This window comes from Tupaia chinensis, unplaced genomic scaffold, assembly GCF_000334495.1.
Source record: "Tupaia chinensis unplaced genomic scaffold, TupChi_1.0 Scaffold000361_2, whole genome shotgun sequence".
In the NCBI taxonomy this organism is placed as follows: Eukaryota; Metazoa; Chordata; class Mammalia; order Scandentia; family Tupaiidae; genus Tupaia; species Tupaia belangeri.
In genome coordinates this window covers 2,312,195-2,336,168 of record NW_006159858.1, presented here as the reverse complement: position 1 = coordinate 2,336,168, position 23,974 = coordinate 2,312,195, and the positions used below count along the sequence as shown (strand labels likewise).

The window sequence follows — 23,974 nt, the reverse complement described above, 5'->3', positions numbered from 1 at the left end:
ATAGCCACCATTGCAATCCCTTCTCCTCTATTCTCCTCTCAGGATCTTGGACATGCACGCACACATGCCTAGTGTCAGTTCAAGCCACCAGGTCTGGGACTCAAACCGCAGTTGACTACTATTGGAGTCTAGCGACATAGCCATTATGCCAACTGCTGGTCCCAGACATTGGGTTTTTATGTGATACTTTCTGTGATTGCCCCCACACCCCTCCTCCACGTTAGGTCTTTTGGTTTGTTTTTTTGAGAGAGACTTTTGCTATAGGGTGTGTGTGCTTGCCAGAGAGACAGAGACAGAGAGACAGAAAGCAAGAAATCACCCCCCGGGAGGGATGGCCACACTGCAATCCCTTCTCCTCCATTCTCCTCTCAGGATTTTGGCATTTATGCACATGCGCCCACCATGAGTTTTAAGCTGCCAGATCCAAGACTTGAACCAAGGTCAACTACATGGGAGTCCAGCGACGTAACCACCACGCCATCTGTTGGTCTCCCATGTTGTGTTTTTAAAGGCATAAAAACTAGGTTGAAGTTTATAAGCTTTTATTCCCCTTATGACCAACTATAATTGTATCTTTGCATGAGAGTAATAGAACAAATTCATTTTTATTTTACTCCAGAATTAAATTCCAGTTGTTTTGAAGTTAATATATATATATATATATATGTTTTGCTATAGGCTTTAAAAGATTTCTGTGATTCGTATGGTTTAGTTTGCAATAAACCAACAGTTTGGGTTCTCCACTATCTGAACACATCTGGTGCGAGCTGTGAGAGTAGAGTTATTGGAGTGTATGCCACAAAGACTGATGGAACAGATGCTATTGATAAGCAGCTGGGAGGAAGAATTCACAGTAAAAGCATTTTTAAAAGGTACGTCCACATTTAAATGTGAAAAGGAACAAAACAAGTTTTGATCTCTTCTAAGAGGTGTTATTGAATGGAATATTGTGTTCTGCTCAATTGGAAAATACCCTCCGCACCTGTCAGTAGACAGAGTGAGTCCTGGTAGCTGTTGAGAGAGACCTGCCTCATGAGCGATTATAATTCAGACCATTTCCCATATGTGTAAGGTACAGGTCATCTGTGTGGTCTAGTTAAGTGGTTCTCAATTGAGAGAGTCACGTCACATGCCTGGTGACTCTCCTAGACTATATTCAGGGGACAGAAGCACTGGCCCAAAGTCAGCAAGCTGCTAAGAGACCCAGGGCCAAGCACCTTGGTATCCTCTTCTGAGAAATGAGGAAGGAATTCCCAGGTGCCTGCCAGTGTTAGAATTCCTTGTTTACATATGTTAATTTATTATGAGTTATTCTCTTTATATTTTTCATGTAATCTTGTTTTTAAAAAGAATTTTTTTATGTAACTTTATTTATTAATTTTAATTTGACTAGAGAGGAACAGAGTGAGAGAGAGAGGGAAAGTGAGAAAGCAAGCCGCCAGGTCCACGACTTGAACTGCTATCAGCCATGTGTGAGTCCAGTGCCATTAACCACCATGCCACCTGCTGGTATAATCTTTTTTATACTGGTCAATTCACTTAGCAACCTGGTGTTTTGTGTTTGTTTGTTTGTTTGTTTTTGTTTTTTTGGTTTTTTTTTAGTATTGTGGGAGATGGATTGGGTCACATATTAGCAACTAATATATGACCATTTAAACTTACTTTTTTAGATGATCAAATGTGGCATCAGCTGCTGAATTCTTTACAGGATACTTCTATGTAAGATAATAAGCACCTAGCATAATGCTAGAAACTTTTAATCAAAGTTGAATCTTTATTAACTTTATGGGAGATAGCTGCGTTTAAAAAAACTTGATTTTGAAGATGTATTGATCTGTCTCCCTGGCCTATATTATGGAATTAACAATACTATTTTATGATAAAATGAGACCAAACATAGGTTAGTGTATGACATATGTATGATGTATTTTATATACATATATATATACACATTTATCAGTGCATATGTGTGTCACAGAGCAACTCCTCAATGCCTATGTATTTTTTGTAACGAACAAGCATTCATATGTCTATTAGCTGTGTATATGAACGCATACCCAGGCAGTATATTTTCATTACGTTTTGCAATATTTGTAGAGAGGCGGGAAATAATGTGCAGTACATTTGGAGCTATTACTCGGTAGCGGAGCTGAAGAAAATGATGGATGCCTTTGATGCTTGGGAAGGAAAAGGTACAGTGCAATTCCTTTACATCATGGCAGCTGGTGGACTTTTCTCATAAGACAACGTAGGCTCAAGTACTGCATTTTTGTTTGGTTGGTTTTTTGTTTTGTTTTGTTTTGGAGGATATCTAGGTTTTTGTCACCTCCTGGTAATTTTGAGGCCATTTACTTGTAATTATCTTTAAAGTCCATGATTTACTAGATATTACTAAAGGTTCATAATTCAGTAATCTCAAATATGCTTCTGTTACTTGTACTGGTTTAGTTCAATTAAGTAAGAATTTATTTAGCACCTACCATGTACCTGGCATTAGAAGTATACTTCTAGGGAACCAGCAGTTAGCGTAATGGCTATGTCGCTGGACTCCCACGTAGTCAACCACGGTTCACGTCCCAGACCCGGTGACTTAAAACTCACGCCGGGCGCGTGTGCATGCGTGCCCAAGATCCCGAGAAGAGAATGGAGGAGAAGGGATTGCGGCGTGACCATCCCCCTGGGGGGTGATTTCTCGCTTTCTGTCTCTCTGTCTCTGTCTGTCTGGTGAGCACACGCGCCCTATAGTGAAAACCTCTCCAAAAAAAAAAAAGAAATATACTTCTATATCAAGTGTAAAATATATAATCAAGCCAGAGAAGAGAAAATGAAAATAATTCTAGAGAAGATGTCTCAAGAGCCCCTGTGAAACAATGAAAATAACCTTTAAATGACTACTTTGAAAATTAACAAACCTTGGGACCAGCAGTTAGCGTAATGGCTATATCGCTGGACTCCCACGTAGTCGATCGTGGTTCGCATCCCAGACCCTGTGGCTTAAAACTCACGCCGGGCGCATGTGTGTGCGTGCCCAAGATCCCGAGAGGAGAATGGAGGAGAAGGGATTGCAGTGTGGCCATCCCCCTTGGGGGGGGTGATTTCTTGTTTTCTGTCTCTCTGTCTCTGTCTTTCTGGCGAGCGCACGCACCCTATGGCAAAAACCTCTCCAAAAAAAAAAGAAAATTAACCATTTTTATTAAATTGCTCAGTAAGAGGTGACACAATGCTGTTTAATCTCCACTGTGATAAGTGGTTTACATTTAGTATCTCTCATTCCTAAACAACCCTGTATGCTATTTATCATTCCTGTTTTATCATTTTGTTGGTTTGTTTGTTAATTTGGTCGAGGGTATATGCACTTGCCAGAGAGAGACAGAGACAATGAGAGAGGGAGAAGGAGAAAGCATACCCCCAGTTGGGTGTGGTCATGCCATAATCCCTTCTTTACCATTTTTCTATCCTCTTGGGATTTGGGGCACTCATGCACACATGCCCAGCATGTTTTTCAAGCTGCGGGGCTTGGGATTTGAACTGCATTATCAGTCATGTGAGATCTGGCTTCCTTGACCACCAGGCGTGGGTTGCCCTGTTATTCCTAGTTCATAGGTAAGGAAACTGACTCTCAGGAAGTGCATGCTACTTAAGGATTATGTGTTCTATGCCTAAGTTTTTTTCTCAATTAGCATGCATATATTTAATATCCGCTAGGGATAAAGCATGATAATCAGTCCTAAACTTGGATCCAAAGATCAATAAGATCATCTCAGTCCTCAAATTGTCTTCAAAGCCTGTAGAGACAGTGTGCCACTCACATAAGAATGAAGAGAGGAAGAGACTTTAAAAAACTCTGTATCAGCGGCTTCTCTTTCATAGGGAGTGTTGGTACCAGCCCTTTTTCCCTTCTTCAACTTTGCCCTCATCACTTTTCCTTCTGTTTGCCTTGCATTGATCTCCAGCAGGCAGGATGGCATCTTTAAGCTTATTACTTTAGATGTCATGTACTTTGAGACACTTACGCTCGAGTTCACAAACAAATCCCCATGGCGTTTTCTGTGGCTCTTTTGTGCCTCTAGACTGGCAGGATGCCCAGGAGGCTTCGAGAGGGCCCTGGCTTCACTTCTTTCTCCACTAACTTAGGAAGCTACAGTGGAAAACTGGGATCCCTAACTTTACAAAGCCTGCTACTGATTTTAGCTTTTTCAAAAGTGTGTATGAAGCATCATTGTTATTTTAACAAACTCTGGAAGGCCCGTAGATATCCAGAAGACAGGAAGCAGAAGTAAGAGCAAAAATGGCTGGGAGGGAGAAGACAGAGTTACTGTTATTTGTAGGATAATATCTTTTTAGAAAACTGGAAAGAATCACTTAAAATGATGAGTTTAGTAGGTTAAACTAGTGAGGTACAATATAAATATACAAAGAATAAGCAGGATAAATCAATTAGAAGTTTAGGGAGAAATCCCATTCACAATAGCAATACATCAAGCTTAAAATATCTAAGTCTGCCCTTGGGTCTTTTATGAAAACTGCTAAATGTATTTATCCACCCTCCCATTCCATCCATCCATCCATCCATCCATCCATCCATCCACCTATCTATCCATCTATCATTCAACCATAAAAAAAGACCTGAGTATAATGACGAGACACACCATGGTCCTTAATGGGAAATATGAATATTATAAAGATATCAGTTTTGAGAGGATTAAATTGTAGTTTAACACAATTCCTACCAAATTATAAAATTGTCAACTTTTTGGGAATATTGAGGAATTGATTCTAAAATTCCTCTGAAAGAATAAACAGGCAAAATAACCAAGAACATTTTGGGAAGTAGAAGTAATTAGGTGGATGAGTCTAATGGTACTTGGTGGTAAAACATTCTCTAGATCTATAATAATAAAAGCCATGTTTTTCTGGTTTACGAATAGAACAGAGATTAGTCTGGCCCTGTAGCTTAGTGGTTAAGGGAGGCAGATACTACATGGCCAACAGTGGTTCGAATTCCAGAATTGGCAGCTTGAAAACACACTGGGCACATGTGTATATGCCTAAAATACCCACAGAATGGAGATAGGGAGGGGAAGAGGTTATGGCATAACCATGCTCCATTTGGAAGTGCTTTCTCCCTTTGTCTCTATCTCTGTCTTTCTCTGGCAAGTGCACATGCCCTCTGGCAATTAAAAAAAAAAGAATAGAACATAGATCAAGAGATACTCCAATAAAATTAGAAGGATAAAAATGCTATTTATTAGGGTCAGCAGGTGATACGGTGGTTAAGGTGCTGGATCCCACATGGCTGACCCCAACATTTGAGTCCTGGACCTGGTGACTTGAAAATCAGCCTGGATGCAAATGTATGCATGCCCAAAATCACAAGAGGAAAGTGGAACGGAAGGGATTGTGATGTGGTCATCCCCCCAGGAGAGTAAATTCTCACTTTCCTTCCTTATGACTCTGTCTCTCCCATGAGCGTCTGTGCCCTATAACAATACAGTTTTAAAAAAATGCTTTGTAATAAAAAGGTACTAAATACCTGTGGGAAAAGTATAGATTATTTGACAAGCAATTGAGAAATATGCTTGTGAGGAAAAATAAAACTCTAACTTTGGAACATTTTATCAAAGTAGTCCCAGGTAGACTCATGAATGAAAAAAGAAACTATAATAAACAAGAAGAAAATTTAAGCAAAGAATCGATTTCTTAATAAACTTAAAATTTTTTTTATAAACTTAAAAGAAATCATAAAGCCAAAGATTGATAAATTTGGTTCCATGATGTTTAAAATATTAAGAACTTTAAAACATGAAAATTATAAATGAACTTAAAAGACTAATAAACAACAGGATAAAAATGTAGACTATCCTTAATATGGAGAGTTTATTTAAATTGATTAGAAAATCAGCTTGACTCCTACTATAAAAAATGTGCAGGCCCCACCGCTGTGTACTAGACACTGCTGCTGAGTGACACTACATGAGAGGCCCAGATTTGATTCTTGGCCCACCCTGAAAAACTGAGCACAGCAGCACATGCCTATAGTCTTAGCTGCTCAGGAGGCTGCGGCAGGAGGATTATATGCTTATGGCCAGCGTGGACAGCATGGTGAGACCCTGTCTAAAAAGAGCCAAGTGTAGTAGTAATGTGCTGTGGCCCAGCTATTTAGGAGTCTGAGGCAGGAGGATCGTGGCACAGTGAAACCATGTCTAAAGGGCCACACATATGCACAAATACACCTCCACTCTCACCTCCAGAAAGTTAAGATTTGTGACCACAGAATTCCAAGAAAAAGAAATAAATGTGTTCAGGAGGTTCAGTCACAGAAGAGATTACAGTAATTATTTTTGCCAATAAATATATTGGTGAAATACATATTAAATGAGAACTATACCAGATTAGTAAAAGTCTTTCATATATTCCTGTCAAAAGTAAATATTGATAAAACTCTTTTGGAGAATAATTTATCAGGTCACATCAATAACATTGAAATTGTTCATATTCTTTTTTTTTTTCTTTTTTTTTTTAAGAAACTTTTGTGGGGCCAGCAGGTGGCATGGAGGTTAAGGTGCTAGATTTCCACGTGGCCAACCATGGTTCAAGTCCAAGACTGATGGCTTGCTTTCTCTTTTTGTTACTCTTCTCTTTCTGTTTTTCTCTAGTGAGTGCATATGCCCTATAGCAAATTAAAATAACAGTAAAAAATAAAAATAAATAATTTTTTTCTTTAAAAAAAGAGAGATTTTTGCTAGAGGGCACGTGCACTCACCAGAGAGACAGAAAGGGAGAATTCACCGCCCCCCCCCCCCCCCCCCCCCCCCCTCTCCCAGCCGAGACTGGTCACATCCCGGCGGGGGATAGCCACGCTGCAATCTCTTTTCCTCCATTCTCCTCTCAGGATTTGGGGCATGTACTCACATGATGTGTTTCAAGCCACCAGGTCCAGACACAAACTGCGGTCGACCACGTGAGAGTCCAGAGCCTTAACCACTATACCACCTGCTGGCCTTGAAATTGCTCATTTTCTTTAACCCTGTAAGTGTACTTCTAGGAATCTACTTTAATGACATAAATGAATGCAGGCAAAGGCTTATGAAGCATTATTCACAATAGAGACAAAGTAAAAATCTAAATGTCTAATGATAGGACATTAATACATCCATGGGGTGGAATATAATAAAATTTTAAAAATTATTCCAAGTAACTTTTTACATAGATAAATGCCCATGATTAAAAGCCAGAAACAAAATTAAATATAGTGTTTTTTATTATGCATATATCATATAAATAGAAAAAAGATTGGAATAAAATATATGTACATCCTCAGCCATGGTTTTAGACTAAGAGTAAATTTGATTTTTTTAATTACTTATTTAGTTATTTAAAAAAAATTGAGGGGACCAGCAGATGGTGTAATGGCTGTGTCGCTGGACTCCCATGTAGTCAACTGTGGTTCGAGTCCCAGACCCAGTGGCTTGAACTCACAGTGGGAACGTGTGCATGTGTGCCTAAGATCCCGAGAGGAAAATGGAGGAGAAGGGATTGCAGCCATCCCCCCAGGGGGTGATTTCTTGCTTTCTGTCTCTGGTGAGTGTATGCGCCCTATAGAAAAAAAAAAAAAAAGAAAAAAGAAAAGAAAAGAAACCTCTCCAAAAAAATTTTTAAATTATTTATTTAATTTTATTTACTTATTATTATAATTATTATTTAATTTGCTATAGGGCATGTGTGCCCACCAGAGAAAGAGAGAGAGAGAAAGTGAGGAAGTTAAGCTGCCAAGTCTGAAACTTGAACTGTGGTCAGCCATATTGGAGTTCAGCACTTTAGCCACCATACTATTTGCAGGCCCCATAATTTTTTATTTTTTAATATATACTTTTACGTATTTTTCAGGTTTTGTATAATGAATATGAATTTTTTTAGAGGTTTTTGCTATAGGGCGCATATGTTCGCTAGGAAGACAGCGGGAGACAGAGAGACAGAAAGCGAGAAATCACCCCCCTCCCTGGGGAATGGCCATGCTCCAATCCCTTCTCCTCCATTCTCCTCCTGGGATCTTGGGCACACATGCACCCGTGCCTGGCATGAGTTTAAGCCACCGGGTCCGGGACTTGAACCGTGGTCGACTACATGGGAGTCCAGCAACATAGCCTTAATGCCAGCTGCTGGTCCCAGAGTATGCATTATTTTACAGGTAGGAAAAATGAAAGTTATTTAAACAACTCGTGATGATATATTCATACAATGGAATACTACTCAGCAATAAAAGAAACATTGATACAGACATCAGAATGGATAGAATGCAAAGAATTTAGATGCAAAGGGCTACGCAGCATGTGGTTCATTCACACAAAATTCTTGAAAAGGCAAAACAAGAGAATGGAAAGGGGAGCACTGACTGCAGAAGAGTACAAAAGAACTTTCTGGAGTGATAGAAATGTTCTCGATTGTGGCTATATGGGTATATGACCTTATACATTGTCAAAGCTCATTGAAATGCATACCTAAAAAGGATGAATTTTATTTTATTCAAATTATATCTTTTTTCTTTTTTTTTAGAGAGAGATTTTGGGTATAGGGCATGTGTGCTCGCCAGAGAGACAGAAAGGCAAAGAGTGACAGGAAGAAATCACTCTCCAGATGGGCTGGCCATGCTGCAGTCCCTTCTTCTTTCGGGATCTTGGGTGTGCACACATATGCACCTGGTGTGAGGCTTAAGCCATCAGGTCTGGGACTCGAACCGGAGTCCAGCAAAGTAACCATTATGCCAAATTATATCTTATTCAAATTATATCTTAATCTGATTTTTTTTTTTTTTGAGAGAGATTTTCGCTATAGGGCGCGTGCGCTCGCCAGACAGACAGAGAGAGACATAGAGACAGAAAGCGAGAAATCACCCCCCCAGGGGGGATGGTCACGCCGCAATCCCTTCTCCTCCATTCTCCTCTCGGGATCATGGGCACGCACGCACACGCGCCCGGCGTGAGTTTTAAGCCACCGGGTCCGGGACGCGAACCGCGGTTGACTACGTGGGACTCCAGCGACATAGCCATTACGCTAACTGCTGGTTCCCTTAATCTGATTTTTTTTTAAAGAAAAACTTAATGGGCAAGATTTAGGAATATATTTGTAGCCTATAGCAGTTTTGGAGCATGACCGAACAGTTCAAAAATGTTATTGTCTTAAAATGAGGTTCATGGAGTTGAGTTATCATGTGTATCTATTATATATAATTATATGCCAGGTTTGTTATTGTCAGAACTTTAATGATAAAAAGAAGACACTGAATTCATTCTTGGGACTTACTCAGTTATGCTTCTTTTTTTCCTAACTGATGTGCAATTTTTAGCTAGCATCTTTATTTATTTATTTATTTATTTATTTATTTATTTATTTATTTATTTATTTATAGGGTACGTGCACTCTCCAGAGAGAGACAAAGAGAGGAAAAGTCAATCTGACATGTTTTTCAGGCTGCCAGGGCCAGGATTTGAACTCTGGTTGGCCATGTGGGATCCAGCTCTCTAAGCACAAGGCCTGACCTGTGCTATAGGACCAGACTTCAACATCAATTTGAAAACCTTTTTTAAAATGGCTGTTCTTTTAAAATTGAGATGAAATTTATGTAACTAGAATTAATGAGCTTAAAGCATCCATCTGAGTGGCTTTTCATGCCTTTGCAAGTTGTGCAGCTGTTATCTCCATCTAATTCCAAAACATTTTCCTCTCCCCGAAAGGAACCCTGTACCCATTAAGCAGTTCTTCTCTATTCCATTCTCTCTTGCAGCTACCTATCTGCTTTCTATTTCAATGGATTGACCTACTCTGGATATTTCTTTCATATGAGTGGAGTGATACCATACATGATCTTTTATGTCGGGTTTCTTTTAATTAGCATACTGTTTTTTTGAGGCTCGCAGAATACATTTTTAGCTTTCAATCAGAAGCACATCAGATTTAAAATTAAAATGACTTTGACAGGGATCTGGGCCTAACACCTTAACTCATAATATTCTTGTTTGAAAAGGTGCTTTTAGGGTAGTGATATCACATGTTGTCAGTGGTTGTCATGTATAGAGTGGTTCACAAATTCATCCAATTTGAAGGTTAAAGCAACCCAATGAAATAGGGCACGTTTAACACAAGCTCCACTGTATGTATGGTACTGATGCTGCTACCAACACTATAGCTGACATTAAAGGCACCTGAAATTTATTAGTCTGTGCTAGACCCTGTTCTGAGTGCTTTGTATTTATTAAGTCATTTAATCATCTCAACGGTCCTGTGAGATACATACTATTATTGTCATCATTTCATAGATGAGAACATTTAGGGTCAGAAAAGAAACTTTTTCGGAGTTATATGGTTAATGAACGGGAGTAGTAGTCCTGGCCAGAGCCTGTGCCCTTTCCCAGCACACAGTCAGCTGCCCTGGGCACGCATATGACCTGCTGAGAGTTCGCAGCTAATCAGTGGCACATGGGGAACTGGGCCAGCTCTTCTTAGATCCCAGTCATGAGCTATGCCCTTCTCCTGTCTGGCTCTTTGTGAGTTCTTCCTGTTCATGCTGTGTACATCCTCCATCTGCTGAGGCATGAACCCCAAAGTATTTTTTTTTGAGAGATTTTTGTTATAGGGTACATGTGCTCACTGGAGAGACAGAGAGAGAGAAAGTGAGAAATCACCCCCAGAGGGGATGGCCCCATCACAGTCTCTTCTCCTCCATTCTCTTCTCAGGATTTCGGGCATACATGCTCAGGTGCCCTGTGTGATTTTCAAGATGGTGAGTCTGGGACTCAAACTGCAGTTGACCATTTGGGAGTCCAGTGCCTTAACTGCTATGCCACCTGCTGGCCCCACCCCAAAGTCTTTTTGACTGGACTTATATAAAAGTGTTGCTCACTATTTTCAGTGGACAGTGGCTCTCTTAATTACATCTTTTTATCTTTCAGGTGTTAGCTACTGGAGGGTGCCTCATGAGTTGATAGAGTGTTGGACTCTGGAAGAGCGACCATTACTTGGAAATCTGCGACATATGGCCCCAATTCGGAAGAGGTTCTCTGTGCATTTTTTAAAAGTCTATCCATTCATTTCTTTCATGACAGAGAAAGAGACTTGGAGACAGCCACCACAACAGGGCTTCCACACTACAGCCATCCCTAGGCCCAGATGGCGCAAATCACAGGCAGGCATGCTTGTCGGCTTACTCAGGGAGGTCCCAGGACCTGAACCCAGGACCTTTGCCATGTGGGTCCAGTTGTATTACCACTATACCACCACTTGGCTCCTTGACATATTTTTCAATCTGTGGCTGATATTTTTATTGCATTTATGAATGGGAAATAAATAATAGTTCTTGATCTTACTAAGCTCATTGATCACCTAGATGAATATTTTGCCTTACCATCAAAATATAGATCTCAATAAATACAAAGTTACCAAAACTATATAAAGAGTCGGGGAGTAATGGCTATGTTGCTGGACTCCCACGTAGTCGACTGCGGTTTGCGTCTCGGACCCGGTGGCTTAAATCTCACGCCGGGCGCGTGTGCGTGCATGCCCAAGATCCCCAGAGGAGAATGGAGGAGAAGGGATTGCGGCGTGACCATCCCCCCTGGGGGGTGATTTCTCGCTTTCTGTCTCTATGTCTCTGTCTGTCTGGCGAGCGCACGCGCCCTATAGCGAAAACCTCTCCAAAAAAAAAGAGTGGGGGTGATTTTCCAAAATGGGTGAGTAGTTATGCTCTTATTAGGAGCATGATTTTAAAAGTGCTAGGGGACACAGTGAGAATGCTGCGATATTTTTCCTCCACAAAAGTAAAATCCAGGGCTTTATTGGCAAGAGTAAAAAAAATCTATTAGGACTTAATACTTGAATTTCCCAGGGCTTATTTTGAATTCCTTTCTCTCTCCTACTGCCACAAATATCATTTTTATTTAATGTTATTTTCATGTATTTCATGAAATTATTAGCACATCTGTGCCTTTCACTGTTTTTAAATACACTTAAAATCATATTTTGTTTTTAGTGTCTAGGTTTTATTTATGGCCTTCAGATGTTCTGATTTTTTTATCACCAGTTCTAGAATTTGATTCATTACCCCTATGGACTATCAGCCTACTTTCTTTTCTCCCTAACTTTTACTGAAATTCAGAGAAGCTTCTTCAATTTTCAGTAGTTTATCATCTCTTATCAAAGCAGATATTATTTCTTAAAGATCATAATTTTATTATTATTTATTTTGCCCATTTATTTATTTGAACTTACAGTTAGCAAATATTATTTGGGTAAAGATCAGTGGTTGTTAACTCGGAGTGATTTTGCCTTTTGGGATATTTGACAATATATGGAGATGTTTTTCAGACACATTTTTTTATTTTACTTTTTTTGTCTTTTTGCATAGGATACATGTAATTGCCAGAGAAAGACAGAGAGCATGACAAAAAGAGGGAAAGTGAGAAATCACCCCCACAGGGGGGATGGCCACGCCACAGTCCTTTCTCATCCATTTCCTGGGATTTTGGGCATACACATATACATCCACAGCATGATTTCCAGACTGCTGGGTCCAGGACTCAAACTGCAGTCAGCTATATGGGAGTTCAGCATCTCTCTCTCTCTCTCTCTTTTTTTTTTTGAGAGGTTTTGCTATAGGGTGCATGCACAGAGAGACTGAGAGAGACAGAGAGACAGAAAGCAAGAAATCACCTCCCAGGGGAGATGGCCATGCTCCAATCCCTTCTCCATTCTCCTCTCGGGATCCTGGACAGGCACGCACATGTGCCCAGCGTGAGTTTAAACCACCAGGTCTGGGACTTGAACCATGGTCAACTACATGGGAGTCCAGTGACATAGCCATTACACCAACTGCTGGTCCCAGGAGCCAAGCATCTTAAGCACCATGCCACCTGCTGGCCACAGCACATTTGTTTGGAATGGAGGATGTTACTGACCTCTAGGGAGTAGCGGCCAGGGATGCTGCTCAACATTGTACCAGGCACAGAACAGCTCCCCCACAACTAAGAGGTATCTGACCATGATGGTAGAGTCCTTGGTGTGGGGCCTAGTGAAAAACAAAACAAAGCAGGCAGGGAGGTTTATGGAGACTCTTCCTCTGTGTTAGTTATCTTTCCTCTGAGATTTTGTGTAGCTTTTTTTTTTTTTTTAATTTCTCTATAAGATGTGTGTGTTTACCAGAGAGAGCTAGAGGGATGGGGGGTTGGGAAGCACTCCCCAGGGGGTATGGCCATATCATAGTGCCTTCCTCCGCAGTCTCCTCTTGGGATTTGGGGTATATATGTATATGCCCCACAAGTTTTTCAAGCCACCAAGTCTGAGACTCAAGCATGCAGTTAGCCATGTGAGATCCAGCCACCTTAATCACTATGGCAGCCGTGGTATCATTTCTGGCGCATCTACAGGGTAATGATAAGGATGACTGAGAAGCACTTATGAGGTTTGAGGAGCCATCCTACTCACCTGAGAAAATATTCAGTAGAGTTTTAGGGCTGAATACTTTGTGTTCATATTCTTTGCCACATGTGACAATTCTCAAGTAACAGTGCTATTATGACCCCATTTCTAAGAAGGGGAATCGACTTGTTACAATGCTGTGTGAGAGGAGTGGACATTACCCACTTGTTCAGGGTCTGGTTCTCAGGAAGTGAAGCTGCTGGAAGCAATGAAAGGAGCAGGCAGAGGTTAGACCATGGTAGCTGGCCAGTCTTAAGGACATTTTAAAAAAAATGTTCTCTTAGGGCTGGCAGGTGGTTTGGTGGTTAGGCACTGGACTTCCACATGGCTGACCATGGTTTGAGTCCTGGACCTGGTGGCTTGCTTTCTCACTTTCTCTCTCTCTCTGGTCAAGTTTTAAAAAGTAAATAACAATAAATACAAAATTAAACAAATATTTTTTAAAAAATCTTCTCTCTTGGGACCAGCAAGTGGTGTGGTTATTAAGGTGTTAGATCCCACACAGCTGACCCCACCATTCGAGTCCCAGACCTGGCAGTTTGAGAATCATGTCAGATGCATGTATGTATGTGCCCAAAATCCTGAAAGGAGAGTGGAGAAGAAGGGATTGCAGCATGGCCATCTCCCCCAACCCCGGGGGGTGATTTCTCATTTTCGCTGTCTCTCTAGCAAGCACATGTGCCCTATGACAAACATCTAAGGGAAAAAAAAATAGTTCTTTTTCCCTAGACTTTTTATACTGAATGGTAAATCAGATCAAGAATCCTTGGAGGGTTTGTCTAATACTTCTCAAAGCATCTAATCACCTGTGGGTTTGACTGTTGCAGCAGTCCCAAAATGTGTTTCCCAGGATGCCATTGTCCTGGCTGTCACAGGGTTCATTGCAGGATGCCTGGAGAATACAGAGCTGACAACCTTCAACGGGGGTCTCTTCAGTACAGGCCTTCTCAGAACATTTAACATGTTAGCATTGACGTTAGAGCTCCAAGAAGAAAATATGCAGCATTTCTCAAATTTATGTGACTATGAAACTCTTTTATTTTTAAATTAAATTTAATTTTTTTTTTGGAGAGGTTTTTGCCATAGGGTGCATGCGCTCGCCAGACAGAGAGAGAAAGAAAGACAGAAAGCGAGAAATCACCCCCCAAAGGGGATGGCCACACCGCAATCCCTTCTCCTCCGTTCTCCTCTTGGGATCTTGGGCAGGCATGCACACATGCCTGGCGTGAGTTTTAAGCCACTGTTTCCGGGATGCGAACCGCGGTCGACTACATTGAAGTCCAGCGACATAGCCATTACACTAACTGCTGGTCCCATGACTATGAAACTTTTGAGCCAATCACTTGAAACTTTAGTTCTGAGACAAACAATTTATATATTCCTAGTTATTCTCTGGGTCATCTCAGGATTTTAGGGAACAAAGTGATACATCATCTAAGCCTCATGTAACACTCCAAATTTTAACATGTTGCAGTAACACCATGTGTAATTTTTTTTTTTTTTGGAGAGATTTTCACTGTAGGGCGCGTGCGCTCGCCAGACAGACAGAGAGAGACATAGAGACAGAAAGCGAGAAATCACCCCCCAGGGGGGATGGTCACGCCACAATCCCTTCTCCTCCATTCTCCTCTCGGGATCTTGGGCACACACGCACACGCGCCCGGCGTGAGTTTTAAGCCACCGGGTCCGGGACACGAACCGCGGTCGACTACGTGGGAGTCCAGCGACATAGCCATTATGCTAACTGCTGGTTCCACCATGTGTAATTTTAAGACACCGTTTTTATTCAAATCAAAGTAATCATTTATAAAGTTTGTCATGTAGACGGTGGCCTTGGTGGGAGATGAGAGATCAGGTAGGTTGATCCCCCTAAGTGCTTGACTCTCATTCTGGAGAAAAGCCTTTCTGTTAACTCTGGAGGTAAACTTTGGGGAAGTCGTAATGCTGAAAATAACATGCGTCTCTTTCTAGGCGACTGGTAACATTCAATGAAGAGGAAGAAGGCAAGAACTGTAAAGCTGGGCCGAAGCCAGTCAGATTTCTGGGCCCCTCCACCAGCACTCAGATTAAAGTGAAGAACTCAACCTCAGTCATGGTGCCTGCAGCCGTCCCCGTCCAGACTTCCACTCGGGCCGCTGCAAACTGGTCCCAGTGCCGCAGGGGCGCCAAGACAGCCCCGCGGTCTGTGCAGCTGCAAACCTCACTCCGCATGGGTACTGGCACGTCTGGATCTTGTCAGGCTTCCTGTGGGGCAGAGGACACTGAGAATGGAACCACATCCCCACAGCTCTCAAAGGAGCTCTCCAGCAAGAGGCCCACAACCCAGCGAGTGATAAAGCTGAGGAGGACTCCGCTGTGTGCCCCGGCCCGCTCCCTGCCCACCTGCACCACAGAGGGGCCAGCCGGCTCCCCAGAGCCGCCAGGGTCTCCCCAGGTTCCCAGCGCTTTAGGCTCGCCGACTGAAAACGATGGATAAAGGGGTGAACTTGCAGCTTCCTGTGTGTCTCCCAGACCTTTCCACCCATTTGGTGCAATAAGTGACTCTCTTGGTGACAGAAAGGCGGAAACTTATTTCCATTTAAGATTATGGGGAAAATGAATCGTGTGAAGTGGGAAAAGAAGAGGGGAGATTTTAGGTGGTTGGGGCTATAGTTACTTCTCATTTCCGAACGTATTTTGAGAGATTTTTGCTATAGGGTGTATACCCTGGCTGGAAACACAGCAACCAAGAGACAGAAACGGGGACATCACCCCTCAGGGGGCATGGCCACGCTGTTCTCCTCCTGGGGTTGGGGGCACATATGAACATGAGCCCAGCTTGAGTTTTCAGTTGCCAGGTCCAGTACTGCCCATATGAGAGTCCAGCACCTTAAATTAACCACTGTGCCACCCGCTGGTCCTCATTTTCCGAACTTTCAAATTATTACTTGTCTAAGGACAGTTTGAATTGAATTTCTAGCCTACTTTTTTTTTCTTTTTTAAATGACTCCAAACAGTACAACAGAATAACCAACAAAGAAGTCCTCTTTGTTGCTGAAACAATGCAGATTCTAGGCACTGGCTGCAGCCCAGGGATAGGCTGAGGTTTGGGCCTTGATGTGTCTGTCTGGTGAGATGGAGGGTGATATTGGTGCTTCCCTGTACCCTATCAACCAGAGATTCAGGAGAGAAAACGCAGATCAAAGTGCGCTGCCTACAATTTACTCTCAGTCTTGGGAGACAAAATGAAAAGAAATGAGGTGGAGGGAAAAAGATCACCCTGTGACTCTCTTAATTGAACTGATTTCTTTCCTAGATTGGCTTTTCTTACTCTTTTCCATTAGCATATTTATTTATATACATCATAAGAGACTTTCCTGGGATGAGATATTGTTAAATATCTTATTTTTAATTTGAATAGTAAAATTTTGAAAGTACTTTGAAAAAGACAAGTAAAAGTTGAATTTTTTAACTAAAGTTAATGTTTGTTTTTCAGAAATGACCATTGAAGAGTCGTTTTTATGATGCAAAGTGATTTTTTTGTGTGCTATTTCTGCATAACTTGAGTTTAGTATTTTTAAACAATATATTTATTAGCCCTCTATTTTTTCATGACGATTCCATTGTGTGTGTTTCAGTGTTATGTTTGCAATTGGATCACAAATTTCTACCTTCAGTGAACACTATGCCTTTAGTGTGTTAAAAAATATGTCACAAAGCAGGGTACTTTTTACTCAAATGTTTATCACTGCACTTGCATTGCTTTAAAAGAATAAAGTCAAAACTTTACTTTTTAAAAAATAAAGTAAGACTTTTCTGTAAAAAGCGACATTATCTGTGACTATTCTTAAATATTGGAGCCCTAGAATAGTTTGAAATCTTGTCAGTTTATATAGGTATCTATTTCTGCTTGAAAAATTACTTTCTTGTCCAGACAATGTATGAAGTCAAACAAATTTTGATAGGTATCTATCTTCTAGTAACTGTTTAGATAGTTGGTTTTTTGACTAGGGAAAAATGATTACATAATTGAAGATCCATAATGACATTCTCCTGTAGAAAATATGAAATAGCTAGTCACCTTTGAAAATGCTATTATAAACAGACATTCTGAAAATCAAAAGACCACAGTGAATTTTCCAAACTACTAATCTGGACATTATTGGTATTTTAAAATCTTGGACATTTTGAGTTGCCAATTCATATAAGAAAATTTGATATTACTATATCGTAAACATTTATCCAGAAAGGAAACACGGAAGGTTAATCATTGTGATCTGGTCAACAGCCTCTGTTTCTTTGTATCAGATAGTTTACAGGAAATCTATTTAGCACACTTAGCCTTTTTTCTGTCTTTCTTTCCTTCTTTCTTTCCTTCTTTCTTTCTCTCTTTCTTCCTTCCTTATTTCTCTTTCTTTTTCTTTCTTTCTTTCTTTTTGTTTTTCCTATAGGGTGTGTGCTTATTGGAGGGAGACAGAGATAGAGAAAGTGAGAAATCACTCCCTGGAGGGGCAGCCATGCCACAATCCCTTCTCCAGTCTCCTCTCAAGATTTTGGGCATGCACGCGCGCGCACACACACACACACACACACACACACACACACACACCCGCCCAACATGATTTTCAAGCCACCAGATCCAGGACTTGAACTGCAGTTGACCATTTGGGAACCAAGCAGCTTAACCACCACATCACCTGCCAGCCCTAGAACACTTAGCCTTTCTAAGAAGAGTGTCCTAAGATAATCGGAGGCTGGTGTGGCTGAGGTGGGGAAGGTTTTCAGAGGTCAAAGTCAAATTCAGAATACTTGAATAGCTTAAACATTATTTGGGTATGGTTCCCTGGGGTCAAGTTAATTTTACATGAGGAAATATTTTTCTGAATACCAGATTCTGCAAACATAAAACAGTTGGTAACACATTTTAAGCCATTGCTCTTTCTGGAGAAAGAGGGTGAGGTGAAGAAAAAGTTGATAAAAAGTGATTTGAGAAGGTTTATGCAGTTGGATCAAGGAATACATAGAAATTCTTAATGACATGTAGAATATTTAAATACCACTCATAAAGTAGAGATAATTGACTGTGTCCATCCAAATAATCTGTGTTAAAAACTGGCTCACCTTGATAAAAACTGGTTAGATGTGTTGCGGAGAGCCTATGGTTGGCAACACAGACTGACTGAAAGATTTTTTATATAGTACCTGCTATTAGAATCTATGAGTATTTTCATATATTTTATTTCATGGCTTTTAAATTTCAGAACAACACACCATAATGAAGGTTTTCTTTCCTAATTCTTAAAGATTAGGAAAATGAGGTTCTGGGACCAGCAGGGGGTGTGGTGGTTAAGGTGTTGGATTCCCACATGACTGACCACAGTTTGAATCCCAGATCTGGTGGCTTGCTTTCTCATTTTCCCTCTCTCTCTGTCTCTCTCTCTGGTGAACATGTGTGCCCTACAGCCATTTAAAAAATAATAATAATAAATTCTTTAAAATAAAATCAAAATGAGGTTCTGAAAATTAATGGTGTACAAAGTCATCACACACACGTAATATAGTCCCATAACCTGTTTTCTGCAGAATGACGGAGCATCACTGATTAAAGGAAAAGTAGAGGGAGGAAATAAGTGCAAAAATGTATGAATTTGCTGAACATTTGAATGTTTTGAGCAGGAAAAGATTAAAGTATTGGATGATATGTCTGTCTCCTACTAGAAAGGGACTGTCACTTCTCTACCTGGAGTACCTATTGGGTTGTCAGGAAAGTCATGACACATTTTTGCATAGAAAATTACATCATGCCTTTCCTGATGACCTTATACAGTATACAATAGACCTTCAATAAATTTCTGAATAGTTAAGGACAATTACCTTTCCTCAAGTTATTTATTTATATTTTTAATTAGTTAATTAATTTACATTCATTCACTGAGCATTGTCACAGCATACAAAATGTGATTTCCCATCCAGAATATACTATTCAGTGGCCTAATCATACATGTTATTGTCGATAATTTCCATTTCTAGTTTCATATATAAATATGTACATATATTTTCCCCCCTATTTCTCACCCACTGCCATTTCCCATCCTCCTCCCACACTATCTCCGTTGCTTTCCATTCCTGCCCCCCCCCACATTTTATTGATATATTTCCCCCCCTATTTCTCACCCACTGCCATTTCCCATCCTCCTCCCACACTATCTCTGGTGTCTACCGTTGCTTTCCATTCCTGCCCCCCCCCACATTTTATTGATTCACAAGATTTCTTAAATAATCTAACTACTTTCAATAGCAAGTTCAGCTGGTATATACATATCTGTGAATACATGTCTGACTTAAGGCGTGAAACTCTGAGTAGAATGAATATACTATCAAGTAGCACCTAGCTAATGCTATATAGCATACTATGGTCATTAAGTAGGTATTTTTAAATATGTTTTTTATTTTCAAGAAAAGCAGTTTTAGCTTTAATAAATCAAAGAAATGCTAAGGAACTTTGTTTAAAACTTAAAGCCAGGAGGGAACCAGCAGTTAGCGTAATGGCTATGTCGCTGGACTCCCACGTAGTCGACCGCGGTTCGTGTCCCGGACCCGGTGGCTTAAAACTCACGCCGGGCGCGTGCGCGTGTGTGCCCAAGATCCCGAGAAGAGAATGGAGGAGAAGGGATTGCGGCATGACCATCCCCCCTGGGGGGTGATTTCTCGCTTTCTGTCTCTATGTCTCTCTCTGTCTGTCTGGCGAGTGCACGTGCCCTACAGTGAAAATATCTCAAAAAAAAAACAAAACAAAAAACAAACTTAAAGCCAGGAAACAGGTTAGGATTCTGTTCAAATAGGTAGATGAACCTATTGGCAGCTCAAGTCAGGACAATAATCCTTAAAACCGGAAAACATAGCCTAGAAGAAAATCAGCAATGTTTTAGTCAAAAGGCCTAAAATTCTACTTACCAGTTCAGTCTCATGTACTTAATCTATCTTCTGTTGTAGTTTGATCTTCCCAATTAAATTCTGGGGTATAATATTCAACTCCAGACTTGGCCATTTTCTTAGTAGGAGAATAGAGAAGGGATTGCGGCATGACCATCCCCCCTGGGGGGTGATTTCTCGCTTTCTGTCTCTATGTCTCTCTCTGTCTGTCTGGCGAGTGCACGTGCCCTACAGTGAAAATATCTCAAAAAAAAAACAAAACAAAAAACAAACTTAAAGCCAGGAAACAGGTTAGGATTCTGTTCAAATAGGTAGATGAACCTATTGGCAGCTCAAGTCAGGACAATAATCCTTAAAACCGGAAAACATAGCCTAGAAGAAAATCAGCAATGTTTTAGTCAAAAGGCCTAAAATTCTACTTACCAGTTCAGTCTCATGTACTTAATCTATCTTCTGTTGTAGTTTGATCTTCCCAATTAAATTCTGGGGTATAATATTCAACTCCAGACTTGGCCATTTTCTTAGTTTTTGAAGTTTTATTTCTGTGTGACTGTATTTTATTTTCCTGGTATAGCACTCCCTTGAGAACATCTTGGAGATGTGGTGTGGTGTTGGTAAATTCTTTCAGGTTTTGTTTATCTGAGAATGTTCTTGTCTTTTCTTCCCATATGAAGGATAATCTTGCTGGGTACAGTATTCTTGGTTGAAGTTGCTTTTCCCTTAACACTTCGAATATATTTTCCCATTCTTTCCTCGTTTGCATTATTTCTGATGAGAGGTCTGCTGTCGGCCTGATGGGATATCCTTTGTAGGTAACTCACCGTTTCTCTCTTGCCAATCTTAGTATCTTGTCTTTGTGTTTTTGGTCAATCTGGCTATAATGTGTCTTGGAGATCTTCTTGGATTGATTCTAGGTGAGGTCCTTTGTGTTTCTTGGGACTAGATCTTTGAATGCCTCTCTAGGTTTGGAAAGTTTTCTTCCAGGGTTTCATGGAATAGATTATCAATGCCCTTATGAGTCACTTTGCCTTCTGCAATACCAATTATCCTGATGTTTGAACATTTGATGGTATCTAGTATTTGTCCTATATTCTAATTTTGGTGGGCAATTTTCTCAGTCTTTGTGGTGGATTTTTCTAGGCCAGCGATTCTATCTTCTACATCTGAGATTCGATTTTCTGTATGATCTAGTCTGCTTTTAATACTTTCAAGGGATGTTTTGACTTCCTGTATTATAGCTTTCATCTCTAACAGATCCATTTGATTATTTTTTATGGTGCATATTTCCTCTTTCAGATCTTGCAAGAATTTCCTCGCCTCCTAGAACTCATCAGCTCCTTTTTCCTGCCTTGTATGCAGTTCATTGTCTCTATTCTCTTCCAACTCTGTTAGCTTTGTCACTACTAATATTCTAAAATCTTTATCTTACATATCTATGAATTTCATTGTACTGTCTGAGGATGAAGAGGAGTTATTCTTTTCCCTGGGAGGAGAGGTATTTTCTTGCTTTCCAATATTTCTCATGACCCTGTGGTGATTTCTGGTCATCTGATGGATGGTGTGTTTCTTCCAAATTCTTTTTTTTGAAGAGGTTTTGGCTATAGGGCATGTGCACTCACCTGACAGACAGAGAGAGACAGACAGAAAGTGAGAAATCACCACCCAGGGGGGATGGCCACGTTGCAATCCCTTCTCCTCCATTCTCTTCTCGGGATCTTGGGCATGCATGAACACATGCCCGGCATGAGTTTTAAGCCACCAGGTCCAGGACACAAACCGCGGTCAACTATGTGGGAGCCAGTGACATAGCCATTACGCTAACTGCTGGTCCCTCTTCCAAATTCTTGAAGTTCAATCTGAGCATTCAGAGGCGTGCAGGAAGAGATGATCTGCAATCTCACTTCCGCTCTGTTTTTTCACTCTTTGTTCATTAGCGTAAATGGGAATTGAGGAATATTCTGACCCTAATCATATTCAGATGTTTGGATCCTATTCACTTGGACCTGTCTAGACACTCAGTGTGTGGAGGCTGAGCAGCCAAGGAATAAAGGTAAAGAAAAAAGGAAAAGAATTAGAGAAGAAGAAAGGAGAAGAAAAAATAAAATAAAAAGGAAGAAAGAAAAATATAACAAAAAGCTTTAGATTTTAATTTTCAAAAGCAAAAAATAAATATTTCACAGCTCAGGTTCAGTAGCCATTTTAGGATAGACCTAGGTTTGTGCTTTTCCTAAATGGGATGGGGAAAGACACAAATTAGCACAATAAAGGAGGGGCTTGAGAGCCCAGGGAATACTTTACCTGTAAAAAAATATTTTTTAAATAAAAAAATTAAAATACACAGGAAGACAGAGACAGAGAGATGGAGAGGAGACAGAGGTAGCCCTACCCACTAGAAATGAATCTGGAGGGAGAATTCTCATCAGAAAATTTTCGTTTTTAGTCAATGAAAGCAATATTTCACAGCTCAAGTTCAGGAGCCATCTGTATTTCTTAAAATTTTTGTCCGTGATAGAGAACAGGTACAAGAGAGAGACAGAGGCATCCTCGATAAGGTTTCCTCACCTTGTGACTCCCTTTCCCTTGTCTTCCAGCTCATCAGGATTCTGGGCATGCACACACATGCTCTGTGTGTTTTCAGGCTGATGCTGGAATCTAAAGCTGTGGTCATCTATGTGGCTTCTGGCTTCACAGTTCAGTTTTTGTGTGTGTGTGTGAGAGAGATTTTTGCTATAGGGCACATGTGCTCGCTGAATAGAGACAGATAGAAAGCAAGAAATCACTACCTCCTCCCTAGGAGTATGGCCACACCACAATCCCTTCTCCTCCATTCTCCTCTCAGGATTTTGGGCATGTACACACATGTGCACGGTCTGAGTTTTAAGCTGCCAGGTCTGGTACCCTATCTACATCAACTACAGCGACATAACTATTATGCTATCTGTTGGTTCCAATCACAGTTCAGTTTGTCACCAGTGGTGTCACCAGACTTCAACTCTCACCCTGAAATTAGTTTTTAAAATGTTGAGATCAGCAGATGACATAATGGTTACCTCGCTGAACTCCCACATGGCTGACTGTGGTTGGAGTCCCAGACCTGGAGGCTTGAAACTCATACGGGGTGAATGTGCGCACGTGCCCAAGATTCCAAGAGTAGAATGAGGGAGAGGTATTGTGGTATGGCCATCCTCCTTGGGTGGTGATTTCTTGCTTCCTGTCAATTTGTATTTCTCTGTCTCTCCAGTGAGTGCACACTCCCTATAGCAATAATCTCTCTCGAAAAAATAACATGTATATGATAGCATTCTTCATGCGGTGCAGAAACTGATTCCTGACCTTGTGGTTTGACTGTCAGGAGAACAAAGGAAGTGCTTGTGGAAGTTCCTGAGGACAGTGCATACTGCCAATGAACACATTTGCTATTAGTAGTGACTATAATAGTTACATAACTTGTCAAGTTGTTTACAGTAATTCAGAGACATGCGTCATCAGAGTCCAGAGAGGCTGACTGTGGATACTTTCCGGCCTTCCAGAAGGAAGGCAGCAGTCTGGCCTCTGCTTCAGTGCATTTCCTTTGCTGATAAAATTTCTTTTTCAT

General features: G+C 40.8%; 1 protein-coding gene across 1 annotated transcript in view; it reads left to right on the top strand.

The window, feature by feature from the left end:
- KCTD18 (potassium channel tetramerization domain containing 18) overlaps window positions 1-16,248 on the top strand; it is a 24,569-nt gene extending 8,321 nt beyond the window's left edge. The window contains exons 3-6 of the mRNA XM_027773620.1: window positions 679-872; window positions 2,098-2,192; window positions 10,947-11,049; window positions 15,439-16,248. Coding sequence (XP_027629421.1) covers window positions 679-872; window positions 2,098-2,192; window positions 10,947-11,049; window positions 15,439-15,943 — 897 coding nt within the window. The 3' untranslated portion in view covers window positions 15,944-16,248. The remainder of the gene's footprint in view (window positions 1-678; window positions 873-2,097; window positions 2,193-10,946; window positions 11,050-15,438) is intronic.
- Window positions 16,249-23,974: the final 7,726 nt, after the last annotated feature.